Consider the following 17,055-nt stretch of genomic DNA (forward strand, 5'->3'; position numbering starts at 1 on the left):
TTCGCGCCAGATTTGCGGCGATCTCCTGTCCACACGCTCCAACTTGTCTGCGCAGATGTGGTTTGAACCCACAGATTTGAGACGTTTCGCTCAAACCTCCAACTCCAATTTCCAGGTTTGCACACACCTCAGGTTGGTGCAAATCTTCTGTCCACACGCAACGATCTGTCTGCGCACATCACATGTGCGCAGACATTTGCGCAGACAGATCGTTGCGTGTGGACCAGCCTTTTAAGAGACGCTTGCAGGCTTCGATACGGTCGAAGCTTGCAAGCTCCAGCCCACTGGTGGCGAATATTAGTACTAATTGTGTGTGCGTTTTTTGTCGGAGAGGGGATGCTGAGAGATAACCAGGCAGCCATGGCTCAGCATATCTAATTATATTAGCGCCGTCAGTTTTATCTACAGACGGTCAACAATATTGCATTATATAAAACATTGCACAATATTACTGACAGCCTATAGATCGCTTACGTTACGTCTTTCGCAATTGCAGACAACTTGTTTACATTTCTATATACTTGTTACTTCAGTTGAGGAGCACGCGATTGTTTATACAGTGTAAGTAACCTATAAAAATGCTGATTTTGCATTGTAATAACTCAGTTGCCAAGCTCTTTCATATTAAGTGCAGAGGTGGCTGCAGATTGCGAAGACGCGATAATCGTTAGTAATCCTCACGTTAATGTCACCACAGTAATTGTAAGAGGCCAGCAAAATTTCGCTACCACGCTTAGATTCACATTCGTTACGTTGGTAGCTGATAGCCGCTAACACTAAGCTCCATAAGTATAGTGAATGGCACAACAATTTGAAAGTAAAATATCAGATATGGGTGAATAGCGTTGGTTATCGCTTTGAAAATGTTGGTTGCACTTCCTTCGGAATTTGTTTTGATACAACACCGACTTCTTTTCTGAAATGGCTTAATTTTTGTCAACACTGCAAATGTTTAGCATGATGTATAGTCTCGGTTGTTGTACTGAAAGCATCATGTAACATAAGAGGAATTTTTAGGCAGCCTGAATGAATTCCTAATGCGACATCCCCACATGGGCGAACAGTTATGTAACTTTTTTATTTTTGAAGAGAACATGCTGTTTGACACTGAACTCTATTCTGATAATGTGTAATTGGTGGTGTACAGGTTGTGTAGTGACAAAAGAAATCTGGGAAAACCATATTTATGTATTTACGCCATGTCTTAGCGCATGTAGCGATTTTAATTGTAATAGGTATAATCTGAGATAGATAGATAAATCTTGAGTGTCTACTAGAAAAGCTAGACACTTTTTTTATCTTTCTGCTTAGACTGCAGCAGTCACCTGATTTACTTGGCCAGTGAGAGTAACCAGTAATTTTTATTACGTATAATATCTCCGGACAGAAGTCAAGGAATTGTCCTGGGTAATAAAACTGTTGGTGCCGAGAAAGAATTTGCTGAGGAAGAGTAGAGTATGAATAAAGGATGTATTATTGCACACTGACATGATTGCGTACCAAATCATCTATTTATGAGCCATTTAGAATTCTGTAAAGTGCACTGTTACTTTCTTTTGCTATCTGGTCAGTAGAAATGTTTGACTGGGGGTAATCTACCATACAAGCAAATAATTTTCAAATTAATCCTATAAAGTTCTGAAATGACAGCCAGAAACATTAAAGTTTCATAATACATTTGTGTTAGTACAAATCTGAAAAGATGAAACGGGTTAAATCCTAGTTATGCATCAAAAAAATTGTGGCAAGCTAGACATCAAAGTACCAGAAGTCCACTTTGGGGTGATATTTAAATTATTTTTCCTGCCCCAATTAGACAACAACTGTCATTGGTCACCTATATAAATTACCCGAACATATAGATAATGATAAACAGAAGGAAGACATAAATTTAATGCCTGAGACCACAGTAAAAGAGGTACAAACATTGGTTGTAGGTTATATATTAATTAAAGTGTTGGCCTCACTCTTAATGAGACATGAAAGTCTCATTGTTCACTTGTTCTTTCTTTCCTAGTTGAGGAATAACTTTCATAAATAAAACAGAACTGATGCTGCTTTGTGGGAAAAGTGGTGGCAGTGTTTGTAGCACACATTGTGTTGCAATGGAGGTTTCCGTGTTTTACTCTGAATTAGAAAAGTGTAGATTCAAATAGTAATCTGTCTAGGGTATTAAAATTGTGGAAGTGAGGCTGAAATTAACTTTATGTAAAAGATTTGCGTTAAGGGTTTTGTAGACTTGTTTGATTGGATGACAGAGTACTTTATTGGGTCATTCCATGTAGGGAAACTGAGTGGTACCCAACTGACTATCTGCATTTTGAGTGAAATTTTGCACAGTTTTGTTCTCTGTGGAATTGTTGTTGTTGTGGTGGTCTTAAGTTCGAAGACTTGTTTGATGCAGCTCTCCATGCTAATGTGGCCTCTGCAAGCCTCATCTCAATACAACTGCTGTTGCAAACAATAAAACATCAACTTCATCTGCTTACTTAGAAAACCCTTGGTGTCCTGCAGTTTCTTTCACCCATCCTCACCCCCACCATGTGACCAATCAAATGAATCCTTTTATTCAAGGTATACATTTCTCCCCAGTTAAGTTTAGTACCTCATTGTTAGCTTATATGATCGAACCATCTAACTCAAAAAAATTCTTTTGTAGCAACATGATTAAAAATCTGCTTTTCTGTTTTTATCTGCTCTGTTTATCATGCACATTTCACTTCTGTGCATGGGTACACTCCCAAAAACTACTTTTTAACATTTAACTTTGTGTTAACAGAATCCTTTTCCCAGAAATGCTTACTTGGCTATTGCCAGTCTGCTTTTTATATCCTTTCTGCTTTAACAATGATCGTTTATTTTACTACCCTAATAGAGGAACTTCCCTACTATGCCTAATTTCCTTCAATTTAATTAGACTACAATCCATTACCTTTGTTTTACTTTTTTAAATGTTCATCTTTTAACCTCTTTACAATGCACTGTCCATTCTTCCAACTGCTCTTACAAATCATTTGCTGTCTCTGACAGAATTGCAATGTTATTAGCAAGTCTTAGAATTTCTCCCAGAATTTTAATTCCTTTTCAAAATATTTCTTCTGTAATATACACAAATAACTGTTGCAGCTTGTTACAACTGAAACCTGCTAAATTCTCTCCAGAGCTGCTAATGGGCACTCAGTCTACATTAGTCAAATTATTGCAGGCACCAATGTTTGAAAAATTGTCGCTTTGGTCTGGTGCAGCATAAAAATAGTGAACAACATAGCATTGAAATTTGAGCTGTTATGTTGAGCACAAAAAGCTGTGTATATTATCCAAATATCTCCCGTAGATGACCACTAGTTTCAAGTTTAAGCTGCCCTAAATTTGCCAAAACTATCACTGAGCTTGCATGAAATTTTTCGACCTGACAGTCTATCCCACACAAAACTCTCTCTCTCTCTCTCTCTCTCTCTCTCTCTCTCTCTCTCTCTCTCTCTCTCTCTCTCCCCCTCTCCCCCTCTCCCTCTCTCCCCCTCTCCCCCCCCCCCCCTCAGACTCGAATTTTATCAGTTTTATTTCATTTTTAGGGGGGCATTGTGCAAAATTTGGCTCAGATTGGACGTAGTGTGGGGGATGGTTCCTAAAATGTGTGTACTTGTGGGGTTACTCCACTTCTAAATCTGTGCAGTAACACAAGTTACTCCCTCAGTAAACATGATAAGGCTGACAACTTCTTCTATCATATAGATTAGCAGTCGAGTGGGTCCTGCTGTAAGCTGTTATCTTGCAGTGGGCTAAATTCAGTTGCTGTTCACAAGTTGCAGCAGTGAGGGGTGGATTTTCCAGCATTTCTTGGAGCACCAAATTTGGCGTAAAAAAGATGACACCAAAACTGGAGGCTGTGACATTCTTTAATGGGCATAAAATGCCTATTGTTGGACTAGGAACAGGGCAGGTGAGGGGACTTAAATTTTTTTCTTTCTTTTAATTTTTTTTTAAAGGCTACTAACTTACTCCTGCAAGTTTTTTATTATATTGTCTTCAGCTTAGAAAAATAAAAAAAAGTCTGTGAATGTTTGTCTAAAACTGGTGTAACCTCTAATTTCTCTTTTCTTGGTTTTTATTCATTTATTTTCCACAGAAAATTACAAGATTCTTTTGGTTTATGAACATGTAATATAAGTTTATAAGAACATTTACAAAAGTACATTATATCTTGATTACTTATAAATAATATGGTACAAATGAGAAGATAATGTGTGTCTCTTTTCTTCAGTACTGCAGAAACCCTTATTGTTAGAATTTTTCCACGTTTTATAAATAAAGAAAGTGATTAAAGAAAAGGTGCAGCTCCTTATACTTCCTGTAGTTAATGTTGTTCGTTATGGCTGTAACTCTTGTTTGGTGTTCTTCAGACTAGTTATGGTAACTTATGTTGTTATACAATTGATATGAAGCCAGTTTCCATAGCTATTGACTGAATGCAGTTTGGAGTAAAGTTACATGTGTGAGGCAAAAGCTGAATGATAGAACAGTGATTTGGAAAACAGTTGGCTAAAGTGCACTTAAAGCGTACCACAGCTGTTCCATTGTGTGCTGCTGCTGGCTGTTCATTGTGGTTGTTCGTAGCCAATCAGGTGTTAGTATAAAATAGGAGGGAGGCTAGCCCATTCTTATAATTTTGGTTCTTATAAGTGCTTTTCTACTTTTTTGAATGTATTGTGATTTTTGAGGTGGCTGTTATGTTGGGCTGTTATGTTGAGTTACCAGCAGACTTCATTTACAAATCTTACGGAATTATACACAATAAATGCAATTTGCTATCCACATCTGACTTACAGTTCGCTGTTTCCTCTTCCCATCATGCGTCATGGTAATCACTAACAACGGCAGCACATAATGTAAAAGTGGTGGTACTATAAGTTTAGCAAACACTTCACTATTTTCTTCACTTCCACACAGAAATGACAAGTGATCTAGCTACTACAAGGTGTGGCATAAAAAGTGACACACAGCATCAAAGTAGATTTATTCACTCATGAACTTTATCAACATTTCTTTGCAATTTTAGTGTAATAGACATATTGGCCAACAAGATACTAGAAGGAAAAATGACCTGTTCTTCCCTCTAGTGAATCCAACTTGGGTACAGAAAGGAGTGCAATACTCAGTTATAAAACACTTTAATAATTTGCACACTGGAACAAAATGTCTGACAGTTAACAGCAGTGTTTTCAAATGTAGATTAAAGTTGTTTCTCCTTGCCAGTGCCTTTTATATTATAGAGCACTCTTTAAACAGGAATCATTAGCCAATTTACAAAGCTATAAAAACACACATGACAATAATTGTCTCTACAATCTCTTTAATTGTGTCTACAGTCTTTTGTTGTCAACTACATGACTGTTTTGCAGATCACACTTAGGTGTTTGGCAGAGATTTCGTAAACCACTTTCAGACTATTACTCAACCCCCCTCCCCCCCTTTCTTGAACACTATAGGGGAGTGCAGAAAAATGTACACTCTTTGATAGTCAATATGAATGGAACAAAATGACATACCATTACAATTCTTGCACGAGGGAAGGTTATTTTACGTATTCATTGTGACAATTCAGGTGACAACCCAAATCACACTAGTAGGATATGTAACTACAGCAGTACTGAATACTGGTGCAAACATAAATGCAATCTCACTACGTTTTTTCAAACAGATAACAGCCACACAAAAAATACCCACATTACCCGTACAAGGATGTTGCATTACAGGAGCTATTAGTTCACACACGATGCAAGCATTGATCCCTGTTATTATACAAACATTAATACTTGAATGTATTTTCCTGGTAGTAGAGAACTTGTCAATACCCTGCTTGTTAGGTATTGAGTTTCTCAAACAGATGAAGGCCAAGATTGATTTTGCCGAAGGAACTTGCACTCTAAATGTAAATGAACAAGTAGGCCTAATAACTATTAGACTCACACATGAAAAAGTACGTAATTATCTCTCTGGAAACATTTTTAGAATACATAAACTTATTAGAAAAAGCATACCAATACACAACGGCTGGAACAGTTCCGACTGTGACATACAAGGACCAGGTGAACCAGATTACATGCCAGACAGAAACAAAATTACAACTAAAGTGGCAGAATCCACCAATTTGACAGATGAACGGAGACAAGAATTATTTCAAATCCTTTTTGACTTGATATCCGTTTTCTCGACGAGATCTGGAATAATTTCAGACTTTCAATACAGAATGGAGGTTATACCCCACCTCACTTTCTGTTGCACCACCTATTCGATACCATTTTCGAGAAGGGAGGCTGTAAAAACTGAAATTAGAAAAATGGTATGGTGGAAGGTGATTGAACCATCCAATTCGCTGTATAGTAGCCCCTTGCTAACTATACCCAAGACTGATAATACTGTACAATTAGTTCTTGATGTTAGGAATATAAACAAAATTATTGTACCAGTCAGAACTCGTCCTGAAGCCATAGACGAACACCTACAGAAATTTTATAATGTGAGATATCTGACCATCATTGACTTAAAAGTGTCATATTGGCAGGTGCAACTACATAAAGAATCTAGAAAATATACTGCATTCCTCTTTGCCGGATGTTCTTGCCAATTCCGAGTTATGCCCTTTGGATTGAACGTTAGTTCAGGTGTATTCGTATCTGCTTTGGATCATGTGTTAGGAGATGACTTAGTTGATCAAGTTACGCTGATGATCTCGTCATTGCCGCAAAAACTTGGGAAGAGCATCTTCACCTTATACAGCGTATATTTCAGAAATTCAGAGAATTTGGAGTGACTGCAAATCTTCAAAAGTCCCGGTTTGCCCGATCAGAAATCAAATTTCGCCCTCTGGAATAAAACCTGATCCTCAAAAGATTAGTGCCATAAGAAATTTTCCAAGACCTACTACCCAAAGGCAGCTAAAAGGATTCCTTGGCATGTGCTCATTTTTTTCAAAAATTTTTGTCTGGACAAATTTTAAATAGTACACCTTTATTATCATTGCTAAAGAAAAGTGTCCATTGGAACTAGACTGACGATTGTCAACAAGCTTTTGATTCAATCAAGAATGCTTTGGTAAATAGTCCCATCTTACGTCATCCTGATATGAACAAGGAATTTTGTATCGCTTCAAATGCCTGTAACCAGGCCATCGGTTCAGTCTTGTTTCAACTCGAGGAAAGGAATGAACAAAAAGAAATCTGAAATATCAGTTTTGCAAGCAGAGTCCTTACTGAAGCAGAACAATCTTATTCTGTGACAGAATTGGAAGCTCTTTCTATTGTTTGGGCTTTCAGGCATTTTAATTATTGTATATACGGACGCAAGATAAAAGTTTTTTCTGATCATCAAGCTTTATGTTTTCTTTTGTTATACCAAATATTTCACCCTCGATTGACATGTTGGTGTCTATTTCTTCAGGAGAACAACTTCGAAATTGAGCATATAAAGGGCAAAGACAATATAATGGCTGACACCTTATCGAGAATGCCTGAAGGATCTTCTAATACCAGTGGATTAATTGAGCAAATGTCCAACTACAGAATTCTACTCATGAAGGATCCGATGCATCACAAGTACTTTTTGCACTCCTAGATACTGATCCTAAGTGGAAGGCAGTAAAGCAACTTGTAACAGTTAACCCTCAACATTCTCTGTGCCAAATTTACAAATTATTTAATAATGTGCTATTTCATCGCACATCGCTGCAAAAGGAGAGTTGGTTAGTTGATGTCACTGAACTGTTGACGGAACTATTGGTGTCAGTGCTGTCGGTGTGATAGCTGCACAAGATGCCTCGATGATTTATCATAGCTCATTCAGTGTAGCTGGCTTCTGTTGATAAACTTCATTTTGCAATGTCCCCCATAGAGATCAAGAGGTGTAAGGTCTGGAGACTGTGATGGGTACTGAACAGCGCCTCTACAACCTATCCATTGTCCAGATAGATTTTCATCCATGTAGGCTCTGACATCTCTGCGGTAGTGAGGCTGAGCGCCATCTTGTCGTAGGTTAAATCTTTCATTTTCACATACCTATTGAATGGCAGGTAAAATTGATTTTTGCAGCATTTGAAGATACAATTCACCAGGTACGATACCTTCGGAGAAGAGTGGGCCAGTCAAACTGCGTGATGAGAGACCACACCAGATCACACTTTAACATCCGGTAGATTAACAAGTTTGTCCATGTGTACATGAGGATTTCCAGGAGCCCAGTACATGCAGTTGTGGCGGTTCACAGACCTGTTCAGTTGGAATTGCACCTCGTCAGACCAGATAACCGTCCATGCAAACTGTTCATCCTTATGAAACATGCCTTCAAACCGGTCGCCTTACTCCATCCTTCGACCTGGGTCGTCGTCATTCATAGCACACAGTGATCCATTTTGCAGCCTTCACAATTCGTTGCACATTTGATCGGCTTACCCCATTTTCACATGCACCCTGCTTCACAGATTTTTGAGGTGACATAGTAAAATGTTCCAACACAGCAGCACTGGAAGCTGGACTAGTTGATGTTTATGGTCAATCAGACTTTTCCTTATGCACGTACTGAAGAGTACCATCGGCTTCAAATTTATCCCAATTATGATAAATTGTTGTACATGTTGGTGGCCGAGTTAGGTACACATGACACCATTGCCGTTGTTCCTCCATCATGTTTTCGTACTTCCAGTACCACTTCAGTACAGTCTTGCATTGCTCAGATGACAGTCTTACTTCATTCATTTCTGCACTGTCATCTGCTGGAAAATTCGCACTAAGATCTGTTGAGAAAACAATGGACTACGCTACTGCACAAAATTTGGAACAATATGTCATTTTGTTCCAAAGATATTAGCTATCAAAGAGTGTCCACATTTTTCTGGGCACATTTGTATGTGGGGAAAATGAACAGTTAAATCTTTCCACGCAAGCTCTGATTTCCCTCATTTAATCACCAAGTCATTTCTCTGTGTGTATGTACATTCAACAAATTATTTTGATATTCGGACGAAAAACTTAGTAACTGAAATATCGTGGGAAGCCCTCACCAAAATGATGAAAGGCTTTGTTTTAATTATTGCCACCCGCAACTCATTTGTCATATCTATGAGCTACCTTCTCTGAACCTTTTTGATGTCCTCCATCAAACCTAGCTGGTAAGTATCCCATACTGCATTAACAACACTCGAGAAGAGGACAGATTATTGTAGTGTAGGCAGTTTTTTAAGGGTTGTGGCAATAAGACACAGTCTTTGTTATGTCTTTCCCACAATATTTTCTATGTGGTGGTCCAATTTAAGTTGTTCGTAACTGTAATTATATCATAGCATGTTATAATGGAAAATACCTAGAGAACATGGAACTAAATAGCGTGAAGAATCAGAGCCAATTATTGTGAGTCATAGTCAGTGACATAATTTTGTGGGACTCTTTGCTGTCACATTATACTAACTACAGGACTTTACTGTCTGTTAGTGTTACAGGCAGACACATAGTGCTACTGACATATTGTGAACTGAAATATATCCTTACTACAGCTTACGGGAAACAAGAAGTGAGATACCAGCTGTACCGATATCAAAAGCAGCAAAAGACGAATTTCAAGCAAAAGTGCTTTAAGTTTTTTTTGTACCATTAAACAAGGACGGAAAATAGTCAATAAGAATGTATCTTCATTTTGTGAATTTGAAATGAAAATTTAGGTACATTACACATATATATTTCTTCAGAAATAAAAAAAGATTGATATGTATATTTTTTAAAGTAGCAGCTTGGATGTATTTTCTGCAATGTTTTGTCACTTACTAAATACGTAGGTACAATTCATTAATCTTTAAAACTACATAATATTACTAATCACTAATCAGACACAAATTATACATTTCACATCAAAATTTCAGATTTTGTTTGATTGTAGTTTGTTAGGGCAAGTGTGCACACATGCCAAACAGTATTCAATAAGAACTCCCAACACTCACCTCAGCACTCACATTCTTTACAAATTGACTTGCATATAGCTACGGACTCATTAGGAATAGTAGTTTAAGTGATGCTTCTTTATACCTCCTTTGGTTTTGGTTTTACTTGTCCCGAGGGTCACAAAGTGGAAGGTCGGCAAGTTAGAGACCGGAGTAGGTAATATCTGATTTTCTTTTCAGTGTATCTATTTCTTTTCCTTCAAACATAAGACTAATTAAACCAAATGCAGCAAGCCTGTATATTTTGAATATATATATTTCCATAATGTTCTGCTTCTAAGAAACTTGTTTTTCACAGATACTAAATTAATGAGAAATATTATTGTGCACATTTTGTTTCTTGATTGAAAAGTGGGACAGTTATGTGTCCCGAATGATTTTCTTGGAACACCATGACATTTATCTGAAAACGGGACTGGTTCTGACAAAACTGGGACTTCTGGTCAGCCTAGTTATGTCGTTGCAGACAATTTCTTTTACACATACATTGTTAGCACAATAACCTATTGGACATAGTGAATCGATGTGGCAATTTGATTGTGGACCTTTACTGCTGCAGTTAATGGATGCGTATTGTCATTTTATTAAAACAAGTACCAATCCACCAAACCAGCTGTTTGCACAGAAATGATGTACTGAATTTGTCTGCTGAAAGTATTAGTACAAAATTTCTTACCTCCCAGTAATAGCAAAACCTTCCAGAAAGATTTCTGAAAAAGAGCTCGTGGCTATCTGTCATAATCAGAAGAATTGTTTGCTTGCGAATTTCCTCTCTGTGCAGCTGACGTCAGCCAGTGCCTGCCCAGTTGAGTGGACAAGTAGTGATGGATCCTGTACTTTCTGTAGTGGAGACAGGATCCACATGAGAGGATAGTACTTAAGGTCCCTTTGGCATCTCTGTTACATGTCCCTCAGAAGTCTTCCAAACATACCCCTCCACAGCATCTTCCTGCATCTATTTGATAGTAATCAGGGCTGTTTCCTGCAGTTATGAATATCAGTTAACTCGTCCATTGTTCGAGAACAGCATCTGCTTTGTGGCTGATGCAGTATTGCACAGAACAGTAAACAAATAATTTTAAAATATGTTTTTTGACTCTCTTTTTAATTTCTGAACCTGTTAAGCTAGAAGTAGTAAATGTGATTTCAATTAAGGCAACAGAAAAATCTGGAATGAAAGTTACTCATTTCCTGAAATTTTTTGAGGTTATAGTCACTAACTAACTCAAAAATAGCCTTAATTTGTAATAAATACAGACAATACACGCTCCTGTTGGAGGGAAAAACTGAATTTAGCATGATATGTTAGTTATAACTATGTGATACTGTAACTATATCACAAACACTGATTTGGTATGAAATATATTGTGTACAACATGTTTAGCTTCTGTAAGATTCTCAAAAATCTAAGTTTATTCATGCTGACATACACTGATGTTTGTGGTGAATGGCTCTTTGAATGAGGTTACTGCTGCTAAAAATGTATAAAGCACAACTACAGATTTCAGCTGATGCTGTAACACAGGATACACATTTCACTGCGCACACTGTAGGAAAATACATAATACCTATATCATGATACATTCACAAATTTTGACACAATCAACACAGAAAACAGCTTAAAATTTTACACAAGGTATTTGGACCGAAATTTTAAAGATAAATTTTGTCAGACCACTGTGATGTTATTCGTACACAAAGGAAACACCAGAAATTGTGTTATATAGGTACGGTCTAGCAGTAAAGTGCATGCTTGGAAACTGAAAGATCATTGGATAAATTCTTGGTCGGGCTGTGAATCTATTCAGTCTGTCTTAAACATAGCCTTCACCTGTCAGTGATGTGAAGATCCATCAAGAACATCATATGGTTTGGATTTTTCCCAGTGTGATTTTTGGGATAGGTTACAGAAATGCAATCTCTAATGTGGTATCCAGTTGAAAAACTTGCACCAGGCTGCTGAGATACCTGAAATTATCATGATTGAGTGAGTTGTGCCTCCCGTTCCCATCTCAGATACTTCTTAACCTTCTACATCTTTATTCTTCATGTCTACATATTTACATCTCAACATTGTCTCCCAGGTGATGAACACATTTCTTCCAACGAGAGACTAGTTTGTTGATACTGTCACTGGAGAATGTTAGACTTTTTTGACGAAGCTGCAGAATGTTAGACTTTTTTGACGAAGCTGCAGAATGTTAGACTTTTTTGACGAAGCTGCAACCTCACCTCTGCTTGCACCACTTCATCACTGTCAAAGTGAAGCTGTCAAAGATGTTCATTACATTTTGGAAACAGATGAAAATTGAGTGGGCACAAGTTGACATTATATGGAGGATGATTGATGACAGTGAACTGGAGGCATCGGGTTGTTGCAGATGTTGCAGCACTCGTGTGTGATCTGGCATTGTCGTGCAGGACGAGAGGGTGTTCCGTGTGGGGATGAAATCCTCAAATTAGAAACTTGATTACAGCATGCTGCTTCTCGTGTACTGACATAGCTACATTAGACACCACCATGTTACGGACAATAATTTGGAGCCCTGTAGCGGCAGAAGGTTGCAAATATGTAGACATGAAGAATAAAGGTATAGAATGTTAATAATGTTTGTTTTATTTAAAAAGCTGTAAAGTTGTCACATAAAAATTTCAGATGAACTATTTTCCAGCATGCCCTCTTATGAACATTTATTGAGACACATTGTGAATGGTGACACAAACTAGAAAGAATTACTGCATCATGCATACTTTTAAACAAATCACCTCCAACATCTGAGAGCCAAAGGTATAATTTAAGCAAAAGGTGGAGAGGTGATATAAGTTAAAAACAGTGTCTGGCTGCCTTAAGCAGTTGCAGTGAAACTCGCATGGTAGGTAGTTTGGTTTACTAGCCAAATGAATGTCAAACACCTTACAAACAGCAACTCTTGGACGTGCGTCAGAATGGACAAAGCTCAATGGAAGAAGGTGATGCAAAAGTATGTCAGGTAGTTCAGAATGACAAGAAACTACTGGACAGGCACCACACAGTTGTTAAACTTGCAGGAGTGAACTGCTTTTGGCTGAGTGATTTGTCAGCATACACAAGCTCTCAACATACCAGACAGAAGTGTGCAACAGGTGTGACGTCTCGATATTAAATTTAATCCCTGCAAGGTGCAAGTGGTTCAACAATTTAAGAATTTGCATGAATTATGCTGTACAACTCATTTTGCAGCTTTTAGGAAATTGACAAAAACTGTCAGTTCCAGAGATTTAATGCAAAATAATGATGTAATTGCAGATATGTATTGTTTGTGCATACATACTGTTGAAAATACTTGTTTGTGCTTTCTAAATGTGCTAAGCATAGTGTTTTTTAAAAAATAACCAAATATTACGAGAGAAAAATGCTGTGTAGCAATGGATATACAACATTATTCCAGAGCGCTCTGTACTCTGCTGTTATAGTAACGTTCTTTAGAATCAAGGGATGTAAGTAAGAAAATTATAACAAGATACAAAATAATATTTATTGTAAACTGATCATTTTGGTCTCAAAAAAAGTAATAGAACATGGCGTTGACATCAAGTTGAGACACAGATCTCGTACATTAAACTCAGTTATCATACTGCAGGTTTTCATAAAAGTGCCTGTATTTTGGCTTCATATATTTCATTACACTATGTGATCAAAAGTATCCGGACACATGGCTGAAAATGGCGCCCTACATCGGTATGGCGTTGGTCCACCCTTAGCCTTGATCAAGCTTCCACTCTCACAGGCATATGTTCAATCAGGTGCTGGAAGGTTTCTTGGAGGATGGTAGCCCATTCTTCATGGAGTGCTGCACTGAGGAGAGGTATTGATGTTGGTCAGTGAGGCCTGGCACAAAATCGGCGTTCCAAAACATCTCAAAGGTGTTCCATAGGATTCAGGTGAGGACTCTGTGCAGGCCAGTCCATTAAAGGGATGTTATTGTCACGTAACCACTCCACCACAGACCGTGCATTATGCACAGGTGCTGGATCATGTTGAAAGATGCAATTGCCATTCCTGAATTACTCTTCAACACTGGGAGGCAAGAAGGGGCTTAAAGCATCAATGTAGGCATGTGCTGTGATAGTGCCACTCTAAATAACAAGGAATGCAAGCCCTCTCCATGAAAAACATGACCACACCATAACACCACCGCTTCCGAATTTTACTGTTGGCGCTACACACACTGGCAGACGATATTCACCGGGCATTCGCCATACCCCCACCCTGCCATCGGATCGCCAAATTGTGTACTGTAATTTATCACTCCACACGTTTTTCCACTGTTCAATCATCCAATGTTTACACTCCCTACACCAACTGAGGTGTCGTTTGGCATTTACCAGCATGATGTGTGGCTTATGAGCAGCCGCTCGACCAAGAAATCCAAGTTTTCTCATCTCTTGCCTAACTGTCACAGTACTTGCAGTTGATCCTGATGGAGTTTGGAATTCCTGTGTGATGGTCTGGATAGATGTCTGCCTATTACACATTACGACCCTCTTCAAATGTCAGTGGTCTCTATCAGTCAACAGATGCGGTTGTTCTGTACACTTTTGTGCTGTATGTGTCCCTCCGTGTTTCCACTTCACTATCACACCAGAAACAGTGGACCTAAGGATGTTTAGGAATGTGGAAATCACACTTAAAGGCATATGACACAAGTGACACCCAATCACATGACCACATTCGAAGTCTGTGAATTCCATGGAGCACCCCATTCTGCTCTCACAATGTCTAATGACTACTGAGATAGCTGATGTGGAGTAGATGGCAGCACAATGCACCTAATATGAAAAACGTGTGTTTTTGTGGGTGTCCGGATAATTTTGATCACATAGTGTATGTCCAGTAGATTCCTTTTCTTCTTGTTATGAAGTTTCAGTGTCTTGCTGTAGAGCAACTGAAAACCAAAAGGCAATGCAAATTTTTTTACTTGATGTTCTCAACCATGTTTGAATCTCGATTTTTTTCCATATTTGCAAATCACTATGCGGGAACAACAACATAGCCACGTCACCACCACAACTCTCTTCCGAGAGCACTGATGTGGCATGTGTTTACAGGCAACAGTCCAACGAATATCATGTGAACAACTCGTTGCTCTAGTGCTGATCTCTTGCGGTGATTCAGAGAACTTTTCAAACCACCCTCGTTTATGGAGCTTCAGAATCAACTTCAGTTGTGTCCACAATACTTTGAGGCTCCGCAGTTGACAAAACTGTTCTCAGATCTGTATTTGCCAATTTTAGGATAGCAGCATGTAAGTGTGTGTCTGGCACATTTTGCATGATTGCATTACGTAACATAACATCACTACTCATATAACCCAGTCTGCAAGAACATTTGAACCTCCAATGTGTTGTTAGCCCTTTGTGTTCTGCAATCCACTGTTTTAATGACTGTTCAGGATGCTTCTTAAGATGAAAAAATTTAAATCTCAGTGCAGTGACGGGAACCTGTATCTCGTGATGCTCATCGATTTTTCAAACTAGTTCCTCATAACCGACTTCTTCCAGACAAGAGTCTGGAGATAACTTTATGCTCAGTCTGTAAGTGTCAGCTCCGACGTTGATAGCAAAAATACGCGCAATGCGTGCCATACCTTTAATAGTGTATACTGTGAACTGAGCTTCCAATTGAATGTGGTATTTGCACCAGTCATCTTCTTTGCTGTTAAACTGGTGAAACTCGAATGCAACAACTGGCTGTGGTGCTATTTAATGCAACAGTAAGTTTGTCGTCTGTTGTACACAGATCAATCCGCAACAACTGAAACCTAACAACTTTGTTAAGAGACAATTCTCATGGAGACTCTGCCATGGTTAAACACTTTATATTAAATGTAACAGAAATATTATTTTGGCCCTTGGGACCAGCAGAACAGTAACAAGGTCCACAAAGCAGACTATGGCACATGCATACATCATTGTTGTTTTGCCTGGCGGACTAGGGGAGAATGCTGCATGAGAAAAACAACTATCAATGTTGCCCTTTCTTTGGCGAATGAAAAAAATTGAAGAAGAAGAACACTTGAGACATTCTCATCAGCATACCTATGCACTGTAGCAAGCCTGGATTTACTTCAGGATGAAGTCGAGAGCTTATTACAACACACGTAAAAGATAAGTTAACTTTCATGAAACACTTTAATATCTAATACTTAACTTGGATGCAATTCAGGTCCACTTGAATCACAATATATTTATTGCTGTCACCGAGTATGAGAGTACTATTTATATGTAACTAGCACTGTAGGACAGTCACGTAATTTAACTTCAAACTTTGGTACACAGTTCTGACTAACGCAAGAGTTGTTCAGTAATTCATGGCAACTATTGTACACCATATTTTACAGACTATAAGACACTACAGACTATAAGATACACCTTAATTTTTAAGCAATTTTGTAAAATAACAATTTTAGCATTTTTATTAGTAGATTGCAAAGCCAGCCTAAAAAAATTCTTTGTTTATAAAACTGAACTGACCTTTAAAACCCCTGAAGATTGTCATATGAACTTTCTATTCCTACCTCTTCTTGTCTTCCTCTTCGTATATAAGAAGGTCTTCACTGCCATTGAGAGCATCACTTATGCTACACTTCTTGAAAGATTTAACAACAGTGCCTTCTCTCACTCTAAAGTCTAAACCATGACTGTTTTATCCACAGACAGACTTGTTTGATTGTTTTAAAGCTCTCATTGGCGTGAATTCGTGTTGGGTTTCACCCATCAAACATTTGTTCCATTTCTCTCTCATATATACTTTAGATGGTTAATTTACTGAGACATCAAAGAGGTTGCAGTTGTGAAGTAAATGTTCCTGGAATAACAGCAAGCTTTGTATTTCCCTGTATGAATTTCTCTTTCACGGATTTTTTCAAATGACTACGAAAACTGATCTAGCACAAGAAGAGAACTCTTCTTCAATAAAGCGCCTTTCCTTCTCTTCTTATTAATCCGTAATGTTGTACCAGCCTCATCCATCTGGCTATGGAATTTCAGAATGTTTTGGTATTGTTTTGCACTTGAAAATTATCATTGGGTTA

At 38.1% G+C, this 17,055-nt stretch overlaps 1 protein-coding gene across 6 annotated transcripts in view; it reads left to right on the forward strand.

The window, feature by feature from the left end:
• Positions 1 to 319: 319 nt before the first annotated feature.
• Positions 320 to 17,055, forward strand: part of LOC124718888 (1,5-anhydro-D-fructose reductase-like) — a 99,865-nt gene continuing 83,129 nt past the window's right edge. The window contains exons 1-2 of one of the 6 annotated variants that reach the window (XM_047244528.1): positions 320 to 561; positions 3,733 to 3,940. In XM_047244528.1, coding sequence (XP_047100484.1) covers positions 3,866 to 3,940 — 75 coding nt within the window. In that variant the 5' untranslated portion in view covers positions 320 to 561; positions 3,733 to 3,865. Of the gene's footprint in view, positions 562 to 589; positions 667 to 845; positions 866 to 934; positions 1,064 to 1,504; positions 1,919 to 3,732; positions 3,941 to 17,055 lie in introns of those variants that run through there. The other 5 variants (XM_047244533.1, XM_047244530.1, XM_047244531.1 and 2 more) reach the window with 5 other exon arrangements.

This window comes from Schistocerca piceifrons, chromosome 10, assembly GCF_021461385.2.
Source record: "Schistocerca piceifrons isolate TAMUIC-IGC-003096 chromosome 10, iqSchPice1.1, whole genome shotgun sequence".
NCBI lineage: Eukaryota > Metazoa > Arthropoda > Insecta > Orthoptera > Acrididae > Schistocerca > Schistocerca piceifrons.